General features: G+C 41.9%; 1 protein-coding gene across 13 annotated transcripts in view; it reads left to right on the top strand.

The window, feature by feature from the left end:
* The window catches only part of LOC135547311 (peripheral plasma membrane protein CASK), a 203,510-nt gene that overhangs the window by 178,157 nt on the left and 4,284 nt on the right, over positions 1-21,069 (top strand). For 5 of the 13 annotated variants that reach the window (XM_064976171.1, XM_064976174.1, XM_064976172.1 and 2 more), the window contains 9 exons: positions 925-1,113; positions 2,760-2,838; positions 5,862-5,947; positions 6,029-6,097; positions 10,915-10,989; positions 11,829-11,864; positions 14,797-14,841; positions 17,134-17,330; positions 17,569-17,684. In XM_064976171.1, the coding sequence (XP_064832243.1) occupies positions 925-1,113; positions 2,760-2,838; positions 5,862-5,947; positions 6,029-6,097; positions 10,915-10,989; positions 11,829-11,864; positions 14,797-14,841; positions 17,134-17,330; positions 17,569-17,684 (892 nt within the window). The remainder of the gene's footprint in view (positions 1-924; positions 1,114-2,759; positions 2,839-5,861; positions 5,948-6,028; positions 6,098-10,914; positions 10,990-11,828; positions 11,865-14,796; positions 14,842-17,133; positions 17,331-17,568; positions 17,685-21,069) is intronic. The other 8 variants (XM_064976173.1, XM_064976177.1, XM_064976184.1 and 5 more) reach the window with 3 other exon arrangements.

Consider the following 21,069-nt stretch of genomic DNA (forward strand, 5'->3'; position numbering starts at 1 on the left):
CATGCTACAGACAGCCCAGCTTTTTCACTTCGTCTACCAGCTATTAAGACTGGTGAGGAACTAACATTCTCATTCTAACTGTTGAATTACATTTTTCTATTCTCCTCAAACTCTACTGTTGACCAGATATTCTAGAACTCTGGGTTTGACTTCAGAAATGCTTTTGTTTGGGAATTCAGTTTTTGTCTCTTGTAACTTGAGTACAGGAGTGTCTAGCTTTTAAGTACCTGTTGTAGTAGCGTAGTTTGCTGAAGGTATAATAATTTTCTGCTAACCTGAATCCTGCCTAATATAAAGTAGTTATGACACTGTTACAGCACTCGTCTATGTTGTGTCCATAGCATTGTTCGACTGAAGTTAGCATGCACTTTATAACTGTGCTGAAATCACCTCTGACCTGGGTGTTGAGAAAGTTAGTGGTGGAATGTCACTTTAAAGCCTCTATCTGCGGGTGGGGGGGGATTAATTCTCTTCAAACCCATGAGTCTGCTCTCATTAGTGGGCTCTTGTGGTAAAGTGTGTGCGTGTGTGTGTTTTTTAACTTTCGATAAGTGCGTGGGATGAGTGTATGCACTAGGGGAAGCCAGCAGCAGGTTAGTCTTTGTTGGGGTTTCATGCTTGCATGTCTTATGACGTTCCTAGTTTTTTTGGTAAAGTACCTCTCAGAAATTCTCTCTGTCATTGAATAAAGCTAGCAGTCTGTGATGTGTGTCTGTATGTAGGTTTTTAGGAGGCGGTAGGGGGTAGCTTCTCCTGTCTGTGGTATGTTATGAAGCCTTCAAGAATATACTGTTTGTGTGCGAAAATCTATTACTTGCTGGGTGTCTAGGTGAGCCTTGCTGCAGACCCTTGATGACGTTCTGTATTGCTCCCACTCCCTCCCCCCATCTCCCAATCCCCCTTTTTCTGTTCCCCTGCCTCTAGGCCTTGCTCCAGACCCATGACGTGGTGGCCCATGAGGTGTACAGTGATGAGGCTCTGAGGGTCACGCCCCCGCCCACCTCGCCCTACCTGAACGGAGAATCGCCCGAGAGCACCAACGGGGACATGGACCTGGAGAACGTGACTCGAGTACGACTGGTGCAGTTCCAGAAGAACACTGACGAACCTATGGTACGACACGAACACGGGCTATATACACACACACTTTGGGTCATTTGGGTTGACGTGCTCAGTGAGTAGATATATTTACTAGTCTTGATGATCCACTGATGAAAGCTCCATATCATATAAAATATTCAAGTAGATTTACCGAATATACACGGAGAATAGCCCAAGAAAAAAAAGTCTCTATCAGACTTAACCTGTCCTATCTGAACGGACACAGGTAGAGGACAAGACTGTAGTCTCCTCTTGAGAAACCATATTGAAGCTATCTAACAACTTGCTCAGTTGTGCACCTGGGTCTCCCACTCCTCTTTCTATTAGTGTAGCTAGTGCCAGTTTGCGCTGTCCTGTGAAGGGAGTAGTACCCAGCGTTGTACGAGATCTTTAGTTTCTTGGCAATTTCTCCGATGGAATAGCCTTCATTTCTCAGAACAAGAATAAACTGACGAGATTCAGAAGAAAGTGCTTTGTTTCTGGCCATTTTGAGCCTGTAATCGAACTCACAAATGCTGATGCTCCAGATACTCAACTAGTCTAAAGAAGGCCAGTTTTATTGCTTCTTTAATCAGAACAACAGTTTTCAGCTGTGCTAACAAAATTGCAAATGGGTTTTCTAATGATCAGTTAACTAATCCAAGTTTATCATTTGAAAAGGCTAACACAACGTGCCACTGGAACACAGGAATGATGATTGCTGATAATGGGCCTCTGTACGCCTATATAGATATTCCATTTTTATTTTTTTTATCAGCTGTTTCCAGCTACAATAGTCATTTTCAACATTAACAATGTCTACACTGTGTTTCTGATCAATTTGATGTTATTTTAATGGACAAAAAATGTGTTTTTCTTTCAAAAACAAGGACATTTTTTAGTGACCCCAAATTTCTGTGTGTACAGCAAATCAGCAATCTGTTCGCTAGCTTACCTGACCTGTGTTGATTGACAGTTTGCAATGAGAGGGCCAAGTGTGCGTTTCGCTAGCCAATCTGTTGTTGAATTACACATTTTTTTGCACGGGCGATTTTGAGACTACTGTCTCTGGCTGCATGGAGAGTAATCCATGGATTCTGTGCCACAAAATGAGTGACAAAACATTACAAAATATGGCCAGTCAATTTCCAGTCAGTCGAGTCTTGAGGCTCCAAGTCCTAGTCAATTCTCAAGTTATTTTCTATCAGGTCGAGTCTCAATCATCAAATTGTGAGAGAGTCCACAACTCTGCTGAACTCATGGACAATATGAACACATCTATAAACAAGTAATACTATATATTAAAACATTTTTTTAAAGTTATTCAAGTATAAATGACCAAAGTTACCATATATTACAATAGATTTTCTGTTCATTACCAAAATTACCGAAGATTCTGGTAACTTTGGTAAATTACCGGTAGCTTTGCAACCTTAGACACTGCAATTACACGCTCAAAAGCTGACTATTTATTATCCAGCACAGCAGTCCCACAAGAATAGTCATACACAGTCTGTTCTTACACACACATTCTATCAACTCTAGCTTTTTCTCCCTTCTCTTCCCCATCTGTGTGAGATCAGCCTAGCGCCTCAGTCCCTGAACCTGAGCTTAACCCTATATGACCTTTCCATGACCTCGATGTTTGCTGACCTCTGACCCCTGTCCTCTCTCTCCAGGGCATCACGTTGAAGATGAACGATCTGAACCACTGTATCGTAGCCAGGATAATGCACGGAGGAATGATCCACAGACAAGGTAGCCAGCCATCTCTTTCTATTACACTAGCAGCTATTACTGGTTATCAGACTATACTATTATACATTATTATTGCATATTCTCACACACACGGTTCAGAACGTCTCCCCAATATGTGCACGTAGCAGGGGATATCTGGACATTACGTTAGAGCTGGGACGGTAAACCGAAAATAATGGACACCAAAATGACCACTTATCGTGAACATTTCGCTGATATCGTTCACCACGATAAATAGCCTTGAGGGCCCTACTAGAGAAATGTGTTAACATGAAGTAAGTTTGCTAATATGGGGATTGTTAATGGGATAATTGATAGTGTGATCAGTCCAGAGAAGTTCCGATCTATGCAGTAGCGAGGTGGGCAGAGGAAGAGTTGTCTTTTTTAAGTTGTAAAAATTATATATTTACTGTTCACAGAATGGCACTCGGCCGGTTCAAGAAAGGGGAAACAAAATCCTATCTTGGTTTAGAGCACTTCACTTATATACCAAAGAGTCTTTCGATAACAAATTAAAATACTATTTTGTGGCTAGGCTTTGGCTCTTCGCTACGAGCATTATTCATGCATGTTATTCGTCTCTTAATCCGTTCTGTGTCTCTTAATGTCGTCCTCTTTCCTTTTTCTTCTTCTATATTCCTCCGTGTTTCTCTAATCCCGCGTCTCCCTTGTTTCCCTTCTGTCCGTGCGTAATTGCCCTGTTCCTTTTTTAGTAAGGTGTGTGTTTGGGGAGTCCTGTGACGTCGGCCAGGATTCCCTACACCCGTCTGACTCCCATTGATTCCCGCCCCTCGGGTTGGTTCACAATAGCTACAACATTCAAAGTAGTAGATTTAAGGGTGATATAAAAAAAACAACTGTGTTGCACATTAATGTTATAAACGTACCGTTATCGCGATAATTCAGTCAATTTATTGTGATACGTTTTTTTTGTCCATATCGCCCAGCTATACATTGCATTAGCACCAGTCTACCAGTCTGAAGCATTAGCACCAGTCTACCTCACACACACATAGAGTTGAAGTCGGAAGTTTACATACACCTTAGCCAAATACATTTAAACTCAGTTTTTCACAATTCCTGACATTTAATCCTAGTAAATTCCCTATCTAAGGTCAATTAGGATCACCACATTATTTTTAGAATGTGAAATGTCCGAATAATAGTAGAGTGATTTTATTTCAGCTTTTAATTAGTTTATCACACTCCCAGTGGGTCAGAAGTTTATATACACTCAATTAGTATTTGGTATCAGTGCCTTTAAATTGTTTAACTTCGGTCAAATGTTTCGGGTAGCCTTCCACACGCTTCCCACAATAAGTTGGGAGAATTTTGGCCCAATCCTCCTGACAGAGCTGGTGTAACTGAGTCAGATTTATAGGCCTCCTTGCTCAAACACACTTTTTCAGTTCTGCCCACAAATTTTCTATAGGATTGAAGTCAGGGCTTTGTGATGGCCACTCCAATACCTTGACTTTTTTGTCCTTAAGCTATTTTGCCACAACTTTGTAAGGATGCTTGGGGTCATTGTCCATTTGGAAGACCCATTTGCGACCAAGCTTTAACTTCCTGACTGATGTCTTGAGATGTTGCTTCAATGTATCCACATAATTTTACTTCCTCATAATGCCATCTATTTTGTGAATTGCACCAGTCCCTCCTGCAGCAAAGCACCCACACAACATGATGCTGCCACCCCCGTGCTTCACTGTTGGGATGGTGTTCTTTGGCTTGCAAGCCTCCCCCTTTTTCCTCCAAACATAATGATGGTCATTATGGCCAAACATTTCTATTTTTGTTTCATCAAAGCAGAGGACATTTCTCCAAAAAGTATGATCTTTGTCCCCATGTGCAGTTGCAAACCGTAGTCTGGCTTTTTAATGGCGGCTTTGGAGCAGTGGCTTCTTCCTTGCTGAGTGGCCTTTCACGTTATGTCGATATAGGACTCGTTTTACTGTAGATATAGACACTTTTGTACCTGTTTCCTCCAGCATCTTCACAAGGTCTTTTGCTGTTGTTCTGGGATTGATTTGCACTTTTTGCACCAAAGTACGTTAATCTCTAGGAGACAGAACGTGTCTCCGTCCTGAGCGGTATGACGGCAGCATGGTCCCATGGTGTTTATACTTTCAGGCGTGGTGTTTATACCCATGGTGTTTATACCTTCAGGCGTTTGGAAATTGCTTCCAAGGATGAACCAGACTTGTGGTCTACATTTTTTTTCTGATGTCTTGGCTAATATCTTTTTATTTTCCCATGATGTCAAGCAAAGAGTCACTGAGTTTGAAGGTAAAAATAAGCTGAAATATCCGTATATTCTTTTTATCTAAAAAGGCAGAACTGATCCTAGATCAGCACTCCTACATGTACTCTGAATACAGTCGTGGCCAAAAGTTTTGAGAATGACACAAATATTAATTTTCACAAAGTCTGCTGCTTCAGTGTCTTTAGATATTCTTGTCAGATGTTACTATGGAATAATGAAGTATAATTACAAGCATTTCATAAGTGTCAAAGGCTTTGGTTGAAAAGTACATGAAGTTGATGCAAAGAGTCAATATTTGCAGTGTTGGCCCTTCTTTTTCAAGCCCTCTGCAATCTGCCCTGGCATGCTGGTGGTGCCACATCCTGACTGATGGCAGCTCATTCTTGCATAATCAATGCTTAGAATTTGTGGGTTTTTGTTTGTCCACTCGCCTCTTGAGGATTGACCATCAGTTCTCAATGGGATTAAGGTCTGGGGAGTTTCCTGGCCATGGATCCAAAATATCGATGTTTGTTCCCCTAGCCATCATACAAACTGAGGCTGCAGACTTTGAAAATTAATATTTGTGTCATTCTCAACTTTTGGCCACAACTGTATTCAGAGTACATGTAGGAGTGCTGATCTAGGATCAGTTCTGCCTTTTTAGATAAGAATATACGGACAGTGGGAACCTGATCCTAGATCAGCACTCTGTGACGCATAATGAATACTGCAATAAGGACAAACTGTAACAAAGACTGTCTGCCGTGTGTTGTAGGAACACTGCATGTAGGAGATGAGATCAGAGAGATCAACAGCATCAGTGTGGCCAACCAGACCGTAGAGCAACTCCAGAGGATGTTGGTGAGTGGACATTGTATGTACGTGTGTGTGTGCTGCGTGCCTGTGTACTTAAATGCTGAGTATGTGTGTTTGTGTCCACAGAAAGAGATGCGAGGCAGCATCACCTTTAAGATAGTGCCAAGCTACCGGACACAAGGATCGTCCTGTGAGGTAACGCACCGCCATCCCCCTCCCTTCTCTCTTTACCCACATCCTCTGTTGATGTTGTGAATGTTGAAATTCCTGACCCTTTGACTAACCAACCGCCTGCCTGGTGGCTGTGTGTGTGTGTTAACGCTTTCTCTCGGGTGAGGTTCTGTGTGCTCTACTGTGTTCTGCTCAAGGCTGGGTCAGACGTGCTGCACACCAATTTCACAACCAAGATACCGGAACTCCCCATAATGCCCCCCCACCCTGAACCCTGGAACTCTGTGATCTGGCACCGACCAAGCACACACAGACCCCGCACCGCTGGCCAGTCAGTCACACAGAGACCAGAATTCCCTGTTGATACTCTGTAATGCCGAGTGGGAGCTAGTGATGATTTAGCCTGGCAAATAACATTCCAGCCTGACCTTGATGAGCCAGTCTTTGTGAGTCTACTGCCCCTCTGTGGCGAGATAGGGATGTGCAGGGACCATTGCTATTACGATTAGTAAGTAGGATAATCATGTTGATTTGATTGCACAGTCTATGAGCTCATTGAAGACATTGATGACGGTAATTTGGACTTGTTTATTGTGGAGTGTGAAATGTGATTTTTGTTGTATTGGTGTTACTAGATAGTAACTAGATGATGTGTAACCCCATCTCTAATGTAAGTCTGTTGTCGATGTGTAGTACTTTTGACCCCAGACTCCTCTCCTGAAATAGCAACAGTTATGTTATGGTGTCTGTGTGTCTGTGTGTCTGTGTGTCTGTGTGTCTGTGTGTGTCGTATATTTACGACATGCGCGCGCAGAGGCCTCGTGCCCATAGGGGGCACAAGGGCACGTGCTCCCTCAGATTTGTCCTATTTTTACATTTTTCAGGCATAAAATTAATTACTAAATTCAATTTTATGGCTAAGTTTTATCATAATTTTTTTGAAAAAGTTGTGTTTTGCGGAGGGAGCACACTGACTACTGTATTTTGCGGAGGGGGCACACTGACTACAAGACCAGGCAAGCAGAGTACCCTCCTAGAGCTGTGACTATTACCACACCGGCGGTCATGAGTCATGATCGCAGAACAATTCCACACAATGTAATCTCCTTTTATATCCTCTGGATATACCTTTGTAACTAGCTAACTACCATCAGCTCCTAATGGCCTGCTACTCAGGGCTCTATTCTTCCTCGATCCACTCTGACATCAATGCAAATGCCATTGAAAATCACATCAAACACTTATCAAAACAGTAGGCATATCATACTTTTAAAACTCACCTCACTGTGATGATATAATTTAAGAAAGAACTTCAACAGCAGGTTGAAACAGTGTAAAACATAGTGGTTGTGGATGTTGTTTCAAAGCCTAACACAACGAAATGGACAGAGCTTTCTAAGGGTATGATGATGACTCATTCAAATCGCTTATGAGCCCAAGCCCAAAAAACCCAAACAAAAAAAACAGATTTAAAATTGTGATTTTGCTGTTATACAATACAGAGCATACTACCACATATTAGGCATGGTATAAAAACATAAAACAAAATATATTTAAGAGGTGGTACATAATTCGTCTAGCCTATACTTAAAAATTAAACAAATTTGAGTAATCGACGGTTGAGTGTGGGGTTGTATAATTATTCATACTGGATGGACTGGTTATCTTATGCTGTATCACATCTGGCCGTGATTGGGAGTCCCAAAGGGCAGTGCACAATTGGCCCAGCGTCCTCCGGGGTAGGTCGTCATTGTAAATAAGAATTTGTTCTTAACTGACTTGCCTAGTTAAATAAAATAAAATGAATATGCTATGCTACAAAATGTCTATTCATGAGTCTGGGAGAGAACGTTTAGCCCTAGGCGATGCTGTTGGTTTATTAATTGTGCAGGGCGGCTTACAGTTAGCCTACAATTATAGTACATTTGTATTTGATTTTGAATAGCCTAGTAATAGGACATTTTTTTGTATTTTCAGAATTGAGTGACACATTACATTCAGCTATACAGATTATCACCACCGTTTGTTTCCATCTCCTCTCTCTCCTTTACTCCTTTCTGGAGCGTGCAGAGGGGCTGTCAACAGTTTAGTTAAATATGTTTCGTTGTTACGTGTTACTATTGATGTTACCGCACAGATTTGACTTGGTTTCCCAAATTATTTTTTTTATTTAACCTTTATTTAACTAGGCAAGTCAGTTAATAACAAATTATTATTTACAACTACGGCCTACCTTGGTTAAGCCCAAACCCGGACGACGCTGGGCCAATTGTGCGCCGCCGTATGGAACTCCCAATCACTGCCGATTGTGATACAGCCTGGAATCGAATCTGGGTCTGTAGTGACGCCTCTATCACTTAGATTCAGTGCCTTAGACCACTGGGCCACTCGGGAGCCCACTCGGATAGCTGAAGGAACAAGGTTGGAGAGCCCACGGCACACAGAGTTTGGGCGGAATATCACCTGTCGGACAGCGAGCGCATGCTCCTCAAACAGTGGTTGATGCGTGGAGTGAAACAAGTGTTATATTTATACACATTCTTCAGAAAGTATTCCGACCCCTTGACTTTATCCACGTTTTGTTACGTTACAGCCTTATTCTAAAATGGATTCAATAGGTTTTTTTCCCTCATTAATCTAAACACAATACCCCATAATGACAAAGCAAAAACAGGTTTTTAGAAAATAAAATGAATCTATTTAATCCATTTTAAAATTAGGCTGTAGCGTGACAAAATGTGGAAAAGGGGAAGGGGTCTGAATACTTTCCGAATGCACTGTATATGTTTTGATTTTCTAAGACTTTCTAAGGTTTGTATCATTCACAACTAAAGTTGCTAAAAAACTCAATCTAGCATATAGGACCTGTTTCAAATGATCACTTTTATGCTCAACATAGCCACTTCATATGTGCACTCACTTAAAAAAATTAAATAAACAACTTTTATTCAGCTAAGTTCAATTATATTATTCTTACTAAAATCATATATATAATATAATATATAATCAAATAATGGCATGGGACTTATCTTGTCAACTAAATGAACAAGCCTAGGCCCATGTGACTTCCACAGAGTTGGGTATGGCTGCCTTTTCCTGTTACGCTCCTTGCCTATGGAATAGCCTGCAGACTAAACTTAAACTTCAGACTCTTTCGCCCATTTTTAAACATTTATTGGAGGATTTTTATTTTTGTATTTCTTGTAACCTTTTCAGGTAATGCAAGTTATTGTGCTGTTAGGGGAATAAGCTATTAGGTTATTCCACTAACAGGTTATTCCACTGTGTAAATGTAACAATCTGTTGCTGTATTTTTTGTGTTATCTGTGATGGTTTTGTTTGTCTTCTGTAGTTTCTTAATCGTTGCACCTAAACTGTACGTATAAACATGAGTACGCAGGGCCCAGCTGTATAAGAGACCCTGGTCTCAGGCTGTGTTCCTTGTTGACATAAAGGTGTAACAATAGCATGGAGCCAGGAAACATGGGCCTACAGTAGTCCAACTTATATTCTGTTCTTCTGGAATAAATTCTCTTCATATCATAATGTTTCTTAAGACCTGACTAAAACACATCATGGATTTATTGTGATGGTGTAAATTAAACTGATTTTATTAGACTTTTTTTTTAAATGTAGATGTCCCAGAGGCGTGCATCAGCGGCTTGTATCCATGGAGACCTGGAGATGCCAAACCCGTTTATGTTAATTAAAGGTCCGTTACTGTGAGACACGCCTTTATGTGACGACAAACGTCTGGCAAAATGTCATGACTGCAACAGCCCTATCCCAAGTTAGAGTAGCTTGTCTAGCCTACTTAGCTGGCATGCCTGCTGGAAAATGGCTTTACTTCTTGGGTTATGACACCCTATACCAGTGTGGTAGGGATGTAAAGATTTATTGATACACATTGGTCTCCATTTTCAAATGTTTAAGAGAAAAGTGCTACGGTCCGTGGACGCCAGACCGATCCAAATGGAGCATGCATCGGTCAGAAAATCTATTCAAACGTTATGAGTTGTCGGTGCACAAATATTACATTATTTTTACCTTCCGAAAACACCTCATCTTTTGTGACAACTGATGCGTCCTCTCTTCTTCAGTGTCGAAATGTATTTGTTGACCGTCATTGCTCTACAAGTCATTTTGCATGCCAAACAACATCGGGCAATATCAGTAGCCTAATCAAACTGCTCACTGTGCCCAGCTTCGCACGCTGACCAACGAGCTGCTCCTGATGTTGCACATCTGCATGACAACTTCAGCATTCAAATACTAAAATGTCTAGCGTGATATTAGGCTTTATTAGTCGAGTTCAGGCTCCACCATCAGCAATAGTCTTGGTAGTTTGGCTTGATAATTTCACAACGAGGACAGCAATCACTTTTACAATGCCAAAACCATTTGATTTTGATATTCAAAGTTGTTCTTTGAGTGTCAGGTTACATCCCCCCAAGTCTGATTGTGGTAGTGGGTTGGTTGATGCCGAGTCTTCATGGTTCAGCTCAGGTGCCTACATAGTACATGCACCACAGACATGCATCATTTAGTCTACTACACCTGTTGTTTATGAAGCATGTGTCAAATATGTTTAGTTTATTTGAAACTCCTAAGGCATAACAGTTCTTAAAGAATCAGTGTACATCATTAACGTGACAATTGAACAGGTAAAGAGGTGACTGACCTATGTAGAGAAATATACCTGCTAATTCTGGACCCCCCCCCCTTATCCTCACGTACTTGTTGTCCCCTCTAAAATAATGGGTGCATGAAGCCCCTGTGCGCGCACGCGTGTGTGTGCTTACGTTTGTGAGTGTGTGTCTGACCTGTGTGTCTTGTTACAGAGAGAGTCCCCCTCCACCTCCAGGCAATCCCCTGCCAATGGCACTGGCCATTCCAGTGTTAACAGTTCTATCTTGGTAAGGACCCCCACCCCTAAACACCCAAACAAACACCGAAACTGTCCCCTTCTCCCTCAAGTCGACCAACCCAGACCTTTCACTCTCTCCCCCAGCTGTTGTCTGTTATCATTGTACTGTATATCTTTTTTCAGTTTGATGAAACCCCTCTCCCATATTTTATGTATTTTTCTTTTCAGTTGTATATCACATTAAGTTATGATGCTGGTTGTTCAGACCAACCTTTGACTATAACCACATTTCCGATATCTCTGTTTACAAATTGGTGTGCTGTAAAACGCTGCCATGTGCTGTAAAAATGCTGCTGTGTGCTGTGCCTTTCTGCTGGCAGCCTTTTAGTGACTGAGGATTCCCAGTTCCTCTGCATAGTCACAGAAAAGGCTTCGGTCCTTTACAACTCTGTTCCTATACAACTACCTCCAACCTTATCCACTGCTAGACCTACTTACCTAACTACCTACTCACTCACGTACTTGCCTACCTACTTCTTACTTACCTACCTACTTACGAACCTACCTCTTACCTATCTAACTACGAACTTACCTACCTACCTACTAGCTGTACACCTTGGTATTGAAGCTGCTTTGCTTGCTTTCTGCTTCCTCTCTCTTTGAGAGTGTGAGAGAGTGAGAGAGAAACTGCCGATGCTCTTCTCGAACACTCATTAAAATGCAACTCTGTTTGACTGTACCCTCTCTCTCTCTTTAAAACGTTGACAGGAGTGGAGGGAATGTTCATGTGTGTGTGTGTGTTGTGTTCCGTATACAGTGTTATGGTTGTCTACATGCCTGTCTCTGGTGTAAACTCTCTTTCTGTCACTGGTGGGCTTTTCTCTACAGGATCTGCCGTCTACCATCCAACCCAAGGGTCGACAGGTGAATACCAGTGCTCTCCACCCCGTAAAACAAACACACACACACACACTGAACTGTAACTCACAACCCCTCCATCCCTTCCCTAACATTTAACTTCTACACCTGTGTGTGTGTGTGTGTGTGTGTGTGTGTGTCGTGCGTGTGTACGTAAGTAAGCATTTGTGCACACGCGCAGTGTGCTTGCGAGTTCACATGCTCACCAGCCCCCCAGCTGCCCTCCATTGACTAATTGCCTAGATCAACCCATATGAGTACACTCCGTTCACTTATATTGTTGTTCATATTCTGTGGCTACAGATCTCCAAGCTGTTCCTGCATGTGTTTAGAGCAGGATAGTGCCTGCTGTGTCCGAGTCTGGCTTAGTGGTTAGCCCACCAGACTCCGGACCATACATATATATACACCCGGCGACATGGGTACGAATCCCGTCTTAGCACTTTATCTCTGTCTCCCTCTGTATCTGTCTACATTCCAACTTTCACTGTCTGTAAAACAATAAAAGACCCCCCAATATATATTTTTAAAGAATAGTGTCTGTTAGACTGGATAGTGGAAAGTATGTAGAACTACTGTAAGCTATGACCTCACCCGAAGACTACTGGATATTGGCCTCAATCCAAAACACATTAGACTCCGAATCTGCTCCAGCTGCTCAGACATGTGACCTAAAAAGATCACAGGCTGAATTCAAATTGATTCAATCCGATCCGATGCTTTTTGCCGAGTTATTATTGAGATTTTGAAAGATTCCACCTGGTCCCGTAACTCTGAGTTGAACTCCCCTGTGGTAGAGAAAATGTTCTGTCTGGAAAGGCTGATATATTTCAATGAAACTAGACTTCAAATATACAGTCAGGGCCATAATTATTGTCACCCTTTATAAAGATTAGCAAAAATCTTTGTTAAATAACATTAAAATGTGGCACTTAATTCACTGGTCGTATGGCAAATACAGCTATTTGCCGTGACCATAAATAATACAATGCTGAGCTATATTGTACGCTACAAAATATATATATATATATATATAATATTATTAAATACTAATACAATTGCTCAAAGTAATTTTTTTTCCTCAAAATGTAGGTGTCAAAATTATTGGAACCCCTCAAGTTTCTTATTAATAAAAACACACATCTATGTTAACATTCTACTTTTAAAATGAATCTCAGTTTATGGAACTGTATAATGTCCTTCCATGGCTTCTTGTGTCACTGGGGTATAAAAATGAGGTAACATGCATGTAAAATCCCCTTTTCATCCATCACCATGGGAAAAGGCAAAAAACAGAGAGACAAATGGTTGTTGACCTTCATAAATCAGGCAAACAAATTGCTAAAAAAACAAATATACCACTTACTGTTATTATGGCAACAATTAAGAAGTTTAAAACCCCTGGAACAGGGGTAACTTGCCTGGTATTGGGCGCATGTTTATCTTGTGAGGAATATGGTTTGCGAGGCAAAGAACAGTTCAAGGGCCATAGCGGGAGAATTAGAGCACTTAGTAACATCTTCGGGTCACCAAGTCTCCAAATCTACAATTAGATGCCACCTCTATGCCAATAGGCTCTTTGGTTGCCAGAACAAAATGCCTTTAATTGTGAGCAACCAATAAATGTAAACTGGAGTTTGTTAAACGGCATTGGCCCTTTGTTTGCAGCCGGTGCTATGGTCAGATTACATGAAAATACAGCTCTTTGGTCACGCACACCAATAAGCATTAGATGTTATGAAGTTATTTTGCTCCACTTGTCATGGGGCCCTTGTTAAGGTCAATGACATCATGAACTTAGACTGGTGATCACCAGCCCTGGTCCTTGATGGCTATAGGGTAGTACAGGCTTTTGTTCCAGCCCAGCAATAACACCCCTGACTCTACTTATCAAGGTGTCTATGATTATTGTTGATGGCTAGTAGATATAGTACATGCTGGTTTGGGATTTAAGTCTGCTCACCCTGTGGGCCTATAGGACGATAACTGGTGACTAACTGTAACTGTGTACCTCAAGAGTATATATCCAGTTAGTAAGGGCAATCCTAGCTGTAAACTAAGGACAGAGGCATTGTTAAAACAGTGGTCATAACCCTCCATCACCCTCTATTGTCATCTTTGTGAACCCCAAACCAAAAGAAACACCATCACTGTCAAACACCCATCCTAAACCCATAAGCCAATGGAAACCCAACAAATAACTTGACTTTAGCTTAATCTAATAAGGCTGAACCTAACCAAGGATAGTGACATTGCGTACATGCAGTGTGTAGATTCCACCGGTAGAGGCCGCCCACAGTAGCACTGTCTCACAGAGACATGGCTGCAGTTACAGCACTGGACTGCACAGTCACACATTAAACAGCATTACACAGTCATTCTCTACTCAAATAACTAAGATGCATGCATAGGCGGGATTGGACAGTTTTTTTTTTTTTTGGGGGGGGGGGTACTGACCCCCAAGCCTCCTATAATCTCGCCCATCACCATGTAATATAATCATCAATTATGACCATTATGTTTGAAAAACCCATAACATAGATCACTGATCTCAGTGTTGGATAGGTTAAAGCTCTTCCATGTCTTTCACCAATCCAGTCATTCCAGATCTTTTCAAATCAAGCCAGGGAGAAACGCGTGTTAAAAAGCATTCTAACGGACCTGTCTTGTCGTCATAACCAGGGTTGGGGTCAATTCCATTTCATGAATTTAACTTTTTTATTTGGGAATTGTACAATTCATCGCAATGACCTGAAGTAAAGTTGAATTGACCTCCAACACTGAAGTGGCATCATCCATGTCAATCCCCTCCCATCACCATGACAAAAGTAGAGTTAACGCTTCAGTCTCCATTTCCCCTGCGCTCTGCTCACCATACTGTGTGTGTAGACACTCACTCGTTTTACTGCATGATGTGTGTGATGCTTTCACATCCTAGATGGTCGTACCCAGACCTCCAATCAAGGATAAAATGTCCATCAAGGTAAGATATAATGTAGCCTCCATAGTGCTAAACCATAGAGATAAAAACAGCAGACATCCTAGGAAATGTTTATCTCTATGGCTAAACCATAGATATTCCCTTTAGATGACCTGTAATAGCAATAGTTGGTAACCAAAACACCATCCCATACAGTACAATCTAACTTGGACTAAGACCACTAAAACTACAATGCAAAACCCATAGTGTTTGGATTGTTGTAAAAAGTCTAGTCAAACTGTATTCAAAATGCATTATCATACAATTCTCTGAGAAAATGAATGAAATCAACATATTGCCTCATACATTATTTTATCAGACATACTTACTTTATCAGACAAGAATGGTAGCACAAAACTGGTTGTCAGGTCGTAAAGGTGTGCTAAATCAGTCAGTGATACAGATTGTTGTTACAGCCTGAATTCAAAATGGATTAAATAGATTTCTTACCAATCTACACACAATACTCCATAATGACAAATGAAAATGTTTTTAGACATTTTTGCAAATGTATTGAAAGTTAAATACATAAATATCTCATTTACATGAGTATTCACAATACTTTGTAGAAGCACCTTTGGCAGCGATTACAGCTGTGAGTCTTTCTGCTTTCCACACCTGGATTGTACATTTGGCCATTTATTATTTTCAAAAATCATCAAATTGGTTGTTGATCATTGCTAGACAACCATTTTCAGGACTTGCCATGCAGTTTTGATCAAATCTACTTGAAAATGTAACTCAGGAACATTCACTGTCTTCTTGGTAAGCAACTCCAGTGTAGATTTGGCTACAAGGTGAATGTGTCTGGTGGAAAGCAGATTGAACCCGGTTTTCCTCTAGGATTTTGCCTGTGCTTAGCTCCATTCCGTTTATTATTTTACCTGGAAAAACTCCTCAGTCTTTAACGATTACAAGCATACCCATTACATGATGCAGCCACCCCTATGCTTGAAAATATGGAGAGTGGTACTCAGTAATGTGTTAGATTGGATTTGACCCAAACATAAACTTTTTGCATTCAGGACAAAAAGTGAATTGCTTTGCAAAATGTTTTGCATTAATACTTTAGTGCCTTGTTCCAAACAGGATGCATGTTTGGTATATTTGAGTTCTGTACAGTCTTCCTTTTCACTCAGTCAATTAGTTTAGTATTGTGGAGTAACTACAATGTTGTTGATCCATCCTCAGTTTTCACCTATCACAGCCATTAAACTCTGTCACCATTGGCCTTATGGTAAAATCCCTGAACGGTTTCCTTCCTCTCTGGCAACTGAGTTAGGAAGGACACCTGTATCTTTGTAGTGAATGGGTGTGTTGATACAACATGCACAGTGTTATTAATAACTGCACCATGTTCAAAGGGATAATCAATGTCTGATTTTTATTTTATTTATGTTTTACCTCCTTGGTCTTTGTGGTTGAATCTGTTTGAAATTCACTCCTCGACTGAGGGACCTTACAGGTATATGTGTGGGGTACAGAGATGAGGTAGTCAAAAATCATGTTAAATACTATTATTGCACACAGAGTCCATGGAAGTTATTATGTGACCTGTTAAGCAAATGTTTACTCCTGAACTTATTTTGTCTTGCCATAACAAAGGGGTTGAACACTTATTGACTCAAGACATTTCAGCTTTTCATTTTTAATTAATTTGTAAACATCGAAAAACATTATTCCACATTGACATTATTGGTTATGGTGTGTCGGCCAGTGACACAAAATCTCAATTTAATCCATTTTAAATTCCGTCTGTAACACTACAAACTGTGGAAAAGGTCAAGGGGTGTGAATACCTTCTGAAGGCACTGTATATCAGTATACTGCCTCAGAAAAGAGAGGCTCATTTATACCACAACTTATGTTTTGTATTATTCCCCTGTGAGATACGAACAGGCAGCGACATACGCACACTACTGCCCACAGCCCATAGGGACAGGTGTCCAACCTGGCAACCGGAGAGAGAGGCTCATTTATAACACTCAGCTATTTATAGATTTTGTCGCCTGTGAGGTAGAACTACCCATAAGGAAAGGTCTCCAATCTGGCAACACATTAGTCTATATAGCCACACGCCACTCCTCCGTCTCCAGGTCTCCGACTGGGCGTCACAGGAAATAAGGCCCATCCCATCTCAACAAAACTGCGTTCTCTCGCTGTCTCTCGCTGTCTCTCTCTATCCCTCTCTACCTCCCTCTTTTTCTCTACCTCCCCCTCGCCCCTACCTCATCAGTGGCTAATTTACCCCATTCCATCGAACTTTAACCTCTTACCCCTGTCTGTGTGTCACAGATCTATGTGAGGGCCCAGTTTGAGTATGACCCCTCCAGAGATGACCTTATCCCATGCAAGGAGGCCGGGATTCCCTTCCGGGTCGGTGACATCATCCAGATCATCAGTAAAGATGACCACAACTGGTGGCAGGGCAAACTGGAGAACACCAAAAATGGAACTGCAGGGCTCATACCCTCACCAGAACTCCAGGAGTGGTGAGGAGACACACGACGTGATATAACCCAGATCTCCATCTAGAGAATCATTCAGACTTACAAACAAGCTCCAGAACTGACAAGCTAGAGCCTTTTAGGATGTAGGGTAATTTAACACACAGAACCCATATTTAGAGAGAACCTGATCTAAGCTCCTAGAACGCACCCTTGAAGAACCCTTAGAATGTTTGAGCAGATGATTGAGTTTTAATGGGTGTATTTCCCGCCGTGTTTACAGGCGTGTGGCGTGTATCGCCATGGAGAAGACTAAGCAGGAGCAGCAGGCCAGCTGTACCTGGTTTGGCAAGAAGAAGAAGCAGTACAAAGACAAGTACCTGGCCAAGCACAACGCAGGTACACACACACTGTCTCTCTCACAAGTACCTGACCAAGCACAAAGAAGGTACATACTCACTCACATCCATTCAAAATGTTCCTCAGCTGTTACTGCATGAATTGTGAGTCTCACGTGTGTGAGAATGTGGCATGCGGGTCTGAGGGAGAGGGAGGGAATCTGGGGGCAGGGAGAGCTGGGAATTCAGGTAACAGAACCGTGTAACCTCTGCTGGCTCCAGTGACATAGTCATAGCAGTGAGACCTGGTGCTCGGGCACAAGGGCAAGCTTAAATATGAGGGTGAGTGTGCAGTTATCAAGTTGGCATGTACAGTACAAGTGAGTGTGCATCACAGGAGGTTGGTGGCACCTTAATATGGTTTCCATGTGTTTGATGCCATTCGATTTGTCCCGTCCCGGCCATTATTATGAGCCGTCCTCCCCTCAGCAGCCTCCTGTGGCGTGCATGCACATTAATGTCTTGTTCGCATGTGAATATACATGTGAGGTTGTGTGTGAGAGAGTTTGTGAGAGAGTGTTCCAAAGTGCCTTAGACACTCCCCACATTAAAGACAGTAGCCCACATTGAATGCCTCAAACCTACTTTGTGTCTCCACCAAAGCCTCTTGTTTCCTATGGATAGTTGAACACAGTGTGCGAGATGTAGAGGGCAGCAAACATTGTGTCTGTGGATCTCGGGTGTCCGTGATCGCAAGGTGGCTGTCTCAACAGACCAGGCCAAGGCCAATGTGCAGGAGAAACTGACACTGCCATGTGTGTCTGTGTTAGGACTGCAGCGGCTCAAGTGACACCAGTAACCAGTAAGAGGGGGAGGGAGGGTGGAAGGGAAGGGGCCATGGAGAGGACTTGCAGAGTTAAGAGGGGTTGGGAGAAGGAAAGAGAGGGTTAGGGGAGGTACTGGGGAAGATGGGAGCTGAGCTATAGAGCTGGAATGAGATGGGGAGAGAGAGAGAGGAAGGAGTATCAGGCCACTGGCGTATTTGGCAGCATGAACTGTCTGTTGCAGATAGACACAGCCCTGACCTGCCTGCCCCACATTAAGTTTCATGACTGCTCAATCTTTGCCCTTTAACTGGGTTTCAAATGATGGTGAAGCCTGGGCACTCAACTCAGACTTACACAGATGAATGTAGCTGGGAACCTGGATGAGTGTGTCAGGTCCAGATCTAGATAAAGCCCACTTCTCTTGACTAACTTCCCTACGTATTTATTTGGACAGTGAAGCTAAACCTTTTAATATTAATATTCAGTCCCGTATTCCTAGCACGCAATGACTACATCAAGCTTGTGACTACACACTTGTTAGATTAATTTGCTGTTTGTTTTGGTTATGTTTCGGATAATGTTGTGCCCAATAGAAATGAATGGTAAATCATGTATTGTCATTTTGTAGGCACCTTTGTTGTAAATAAGAATAGAATATGTTTCTGAACCCTTTTACATTAATATGGATGCTACCATAATTCCATAATTTAATGAATGAATGGTGAATAATGAGTGAGAAAGAGAAAATATCAACCCCCCCCCTCCCGGTAATGGTGAGAGGTTAGCCTGTTTTGAGGGCATGATCTTTGTGCATCTGTAACTTACAAGTGCATGATACTAGAAATGCATGCAAGCTGTATGTGTAAAGAACCAACTGTGACTGTTCATATTGCTTCTCCGAGTAACAGCAAAGCATGCTATAATTTTGCTTTACATGTTGTGCTTGCTCTCTAAGCATTCAAATCGGAGTCTCTCATATAGTTTGTTTTGCATGAACTATAGTCTGATTTTGAATGTAGTGTCGTTCTCCTCAGGTACAGTTAGTGTGAGGATGAGAAGTGATGTGGTGGATAGCTAACAGCATGTTCATGGTACAAGGCCTATGACTCCAGGCCCATTCTAATTTTTGAAAGATGCATCTTTCCTACTCTCCCTCCTCAAGAGGCCAGAGTGTGGTGCTCTGGGTAGAAGTTGCCCTTTAGACACAGACCTCAGGTCAATATGCCCTGCCCAAATCCGAACCTTAACCATTAAGGGGTGAAATACAATACTGACCCTAGATCTTCGTCTATGAGCAACTTCATCCTACTCTGTTGGGTGACTAATTTAAAGTAGTCCGTGCGTCAGCGCTTCGCTGCTGCAGTGTTGTATTGCTGTATGTGTAGTAACTACTGTATTGTTGTGTAACTGAACCATGTTATGACCCTGTCCATCTCTCACGCTGTCCCCCTCAAAATGGCCTCTCTGCATGTAAGTAACAACCAGTGACGGTATCTGGCTAGCTAACGCCTCCTTTGGTTTGGTCTGATTCTCTTTCACTCTGTTTCTCTTTTTCCATTTGCGTTGTTATTAACCCTTTAGTTCACCAGGTGTCAGTCCCAACGTTTCCGTTTTGTTTCTGTTTTCTCGCTCAGAGCAACAGAGATCCAGCACAAAACGGAAAGAGCATAGATTGTTTTTTGTTTTTTCTTCCTCACCCATATATTTTGTTTACTTTGGTGTTGTGTGTTTCAGATCTAGTCAGTTGTATTTTAAAATGGTACATTTGCCCCAGAGAAGAGTCCCCATTTGATCCCCCAGAATATCTTTCTCGGAATGTGACACATGGCGCACAAGGTTATAGGTATAAGAGAAAAAGGAGTGGAGAGAAAGCAGGAGAGACCATTCTATTCCAGAGAGAATACATGGTACTCCTGGTGTTGTATTTCCCATGTCTCTCACACACACACACACAGCTGTTAGGTTCATGTCACCGTAGAGGTGACATTAGCAGTACCCTGTGTGCAGTACTCTCCACTGTAGGTAGGTTAAGGACACATGCTAATGCTGTACAGACTCCCAAGAGCGTCCAGTACTGTGTCCTACTGTGCTTTGTTCTCTCCTCCATCTCATTCAGCTCACCCCCTTCCATCTGTCCATCCATCTATCCCATTGTTTATTTCCAAAAATGTAAAAACTTAACACACACATACATTGTGGCATCACTGCAATATTCACTTCAACATAATGGTCGTTCACCAGCTCTGCAGTTTTACCCTAACAGCTACAAAGTCTGTGTAGCCTCAGAGTAGAAGCAAAACAATGAGAATATTCTCCCTCCCTGTTTGCCAAATGTAAACAGTCTTATCCCAAATCTCATTCGATTAGGGCATTCGCCTGGGTTAGGATAAATTACTCCTCAGATTTATCTATTTGATTTAATGGTGTCAGGTTTAAGGACGTACACGCCATTGAACTTATACGACTCCGAGGAGAGGTTCAGACTCCATCTATCCTTGTAACATCATAGTTCATTATCGCCCAACTGTCAGAGACAATATGTCTACTCCTTCATCTCATGGCTAGCCTGGGTGCTAGTCTGTTCCTCTTTTAGCCACCTTGTCCTTGTCATTCCCAGAT

The sequence above is a fragment of the Oncorhynchus masou genome, chromosome 10 (genome assembly GCF_036934945.1).
Source record: "Oncorhynchus masou masou isolate Uvic2021 chromosome 10, UVic_Omas_1.1, whole genome shotgun sequence".
Lineage (NCBI taxonomy): Eukaryota > Metazoa > Chordata > Actinopteri > Salmoniformes > Salmonidae > Oncorhynchus > Oncorhynchus masou.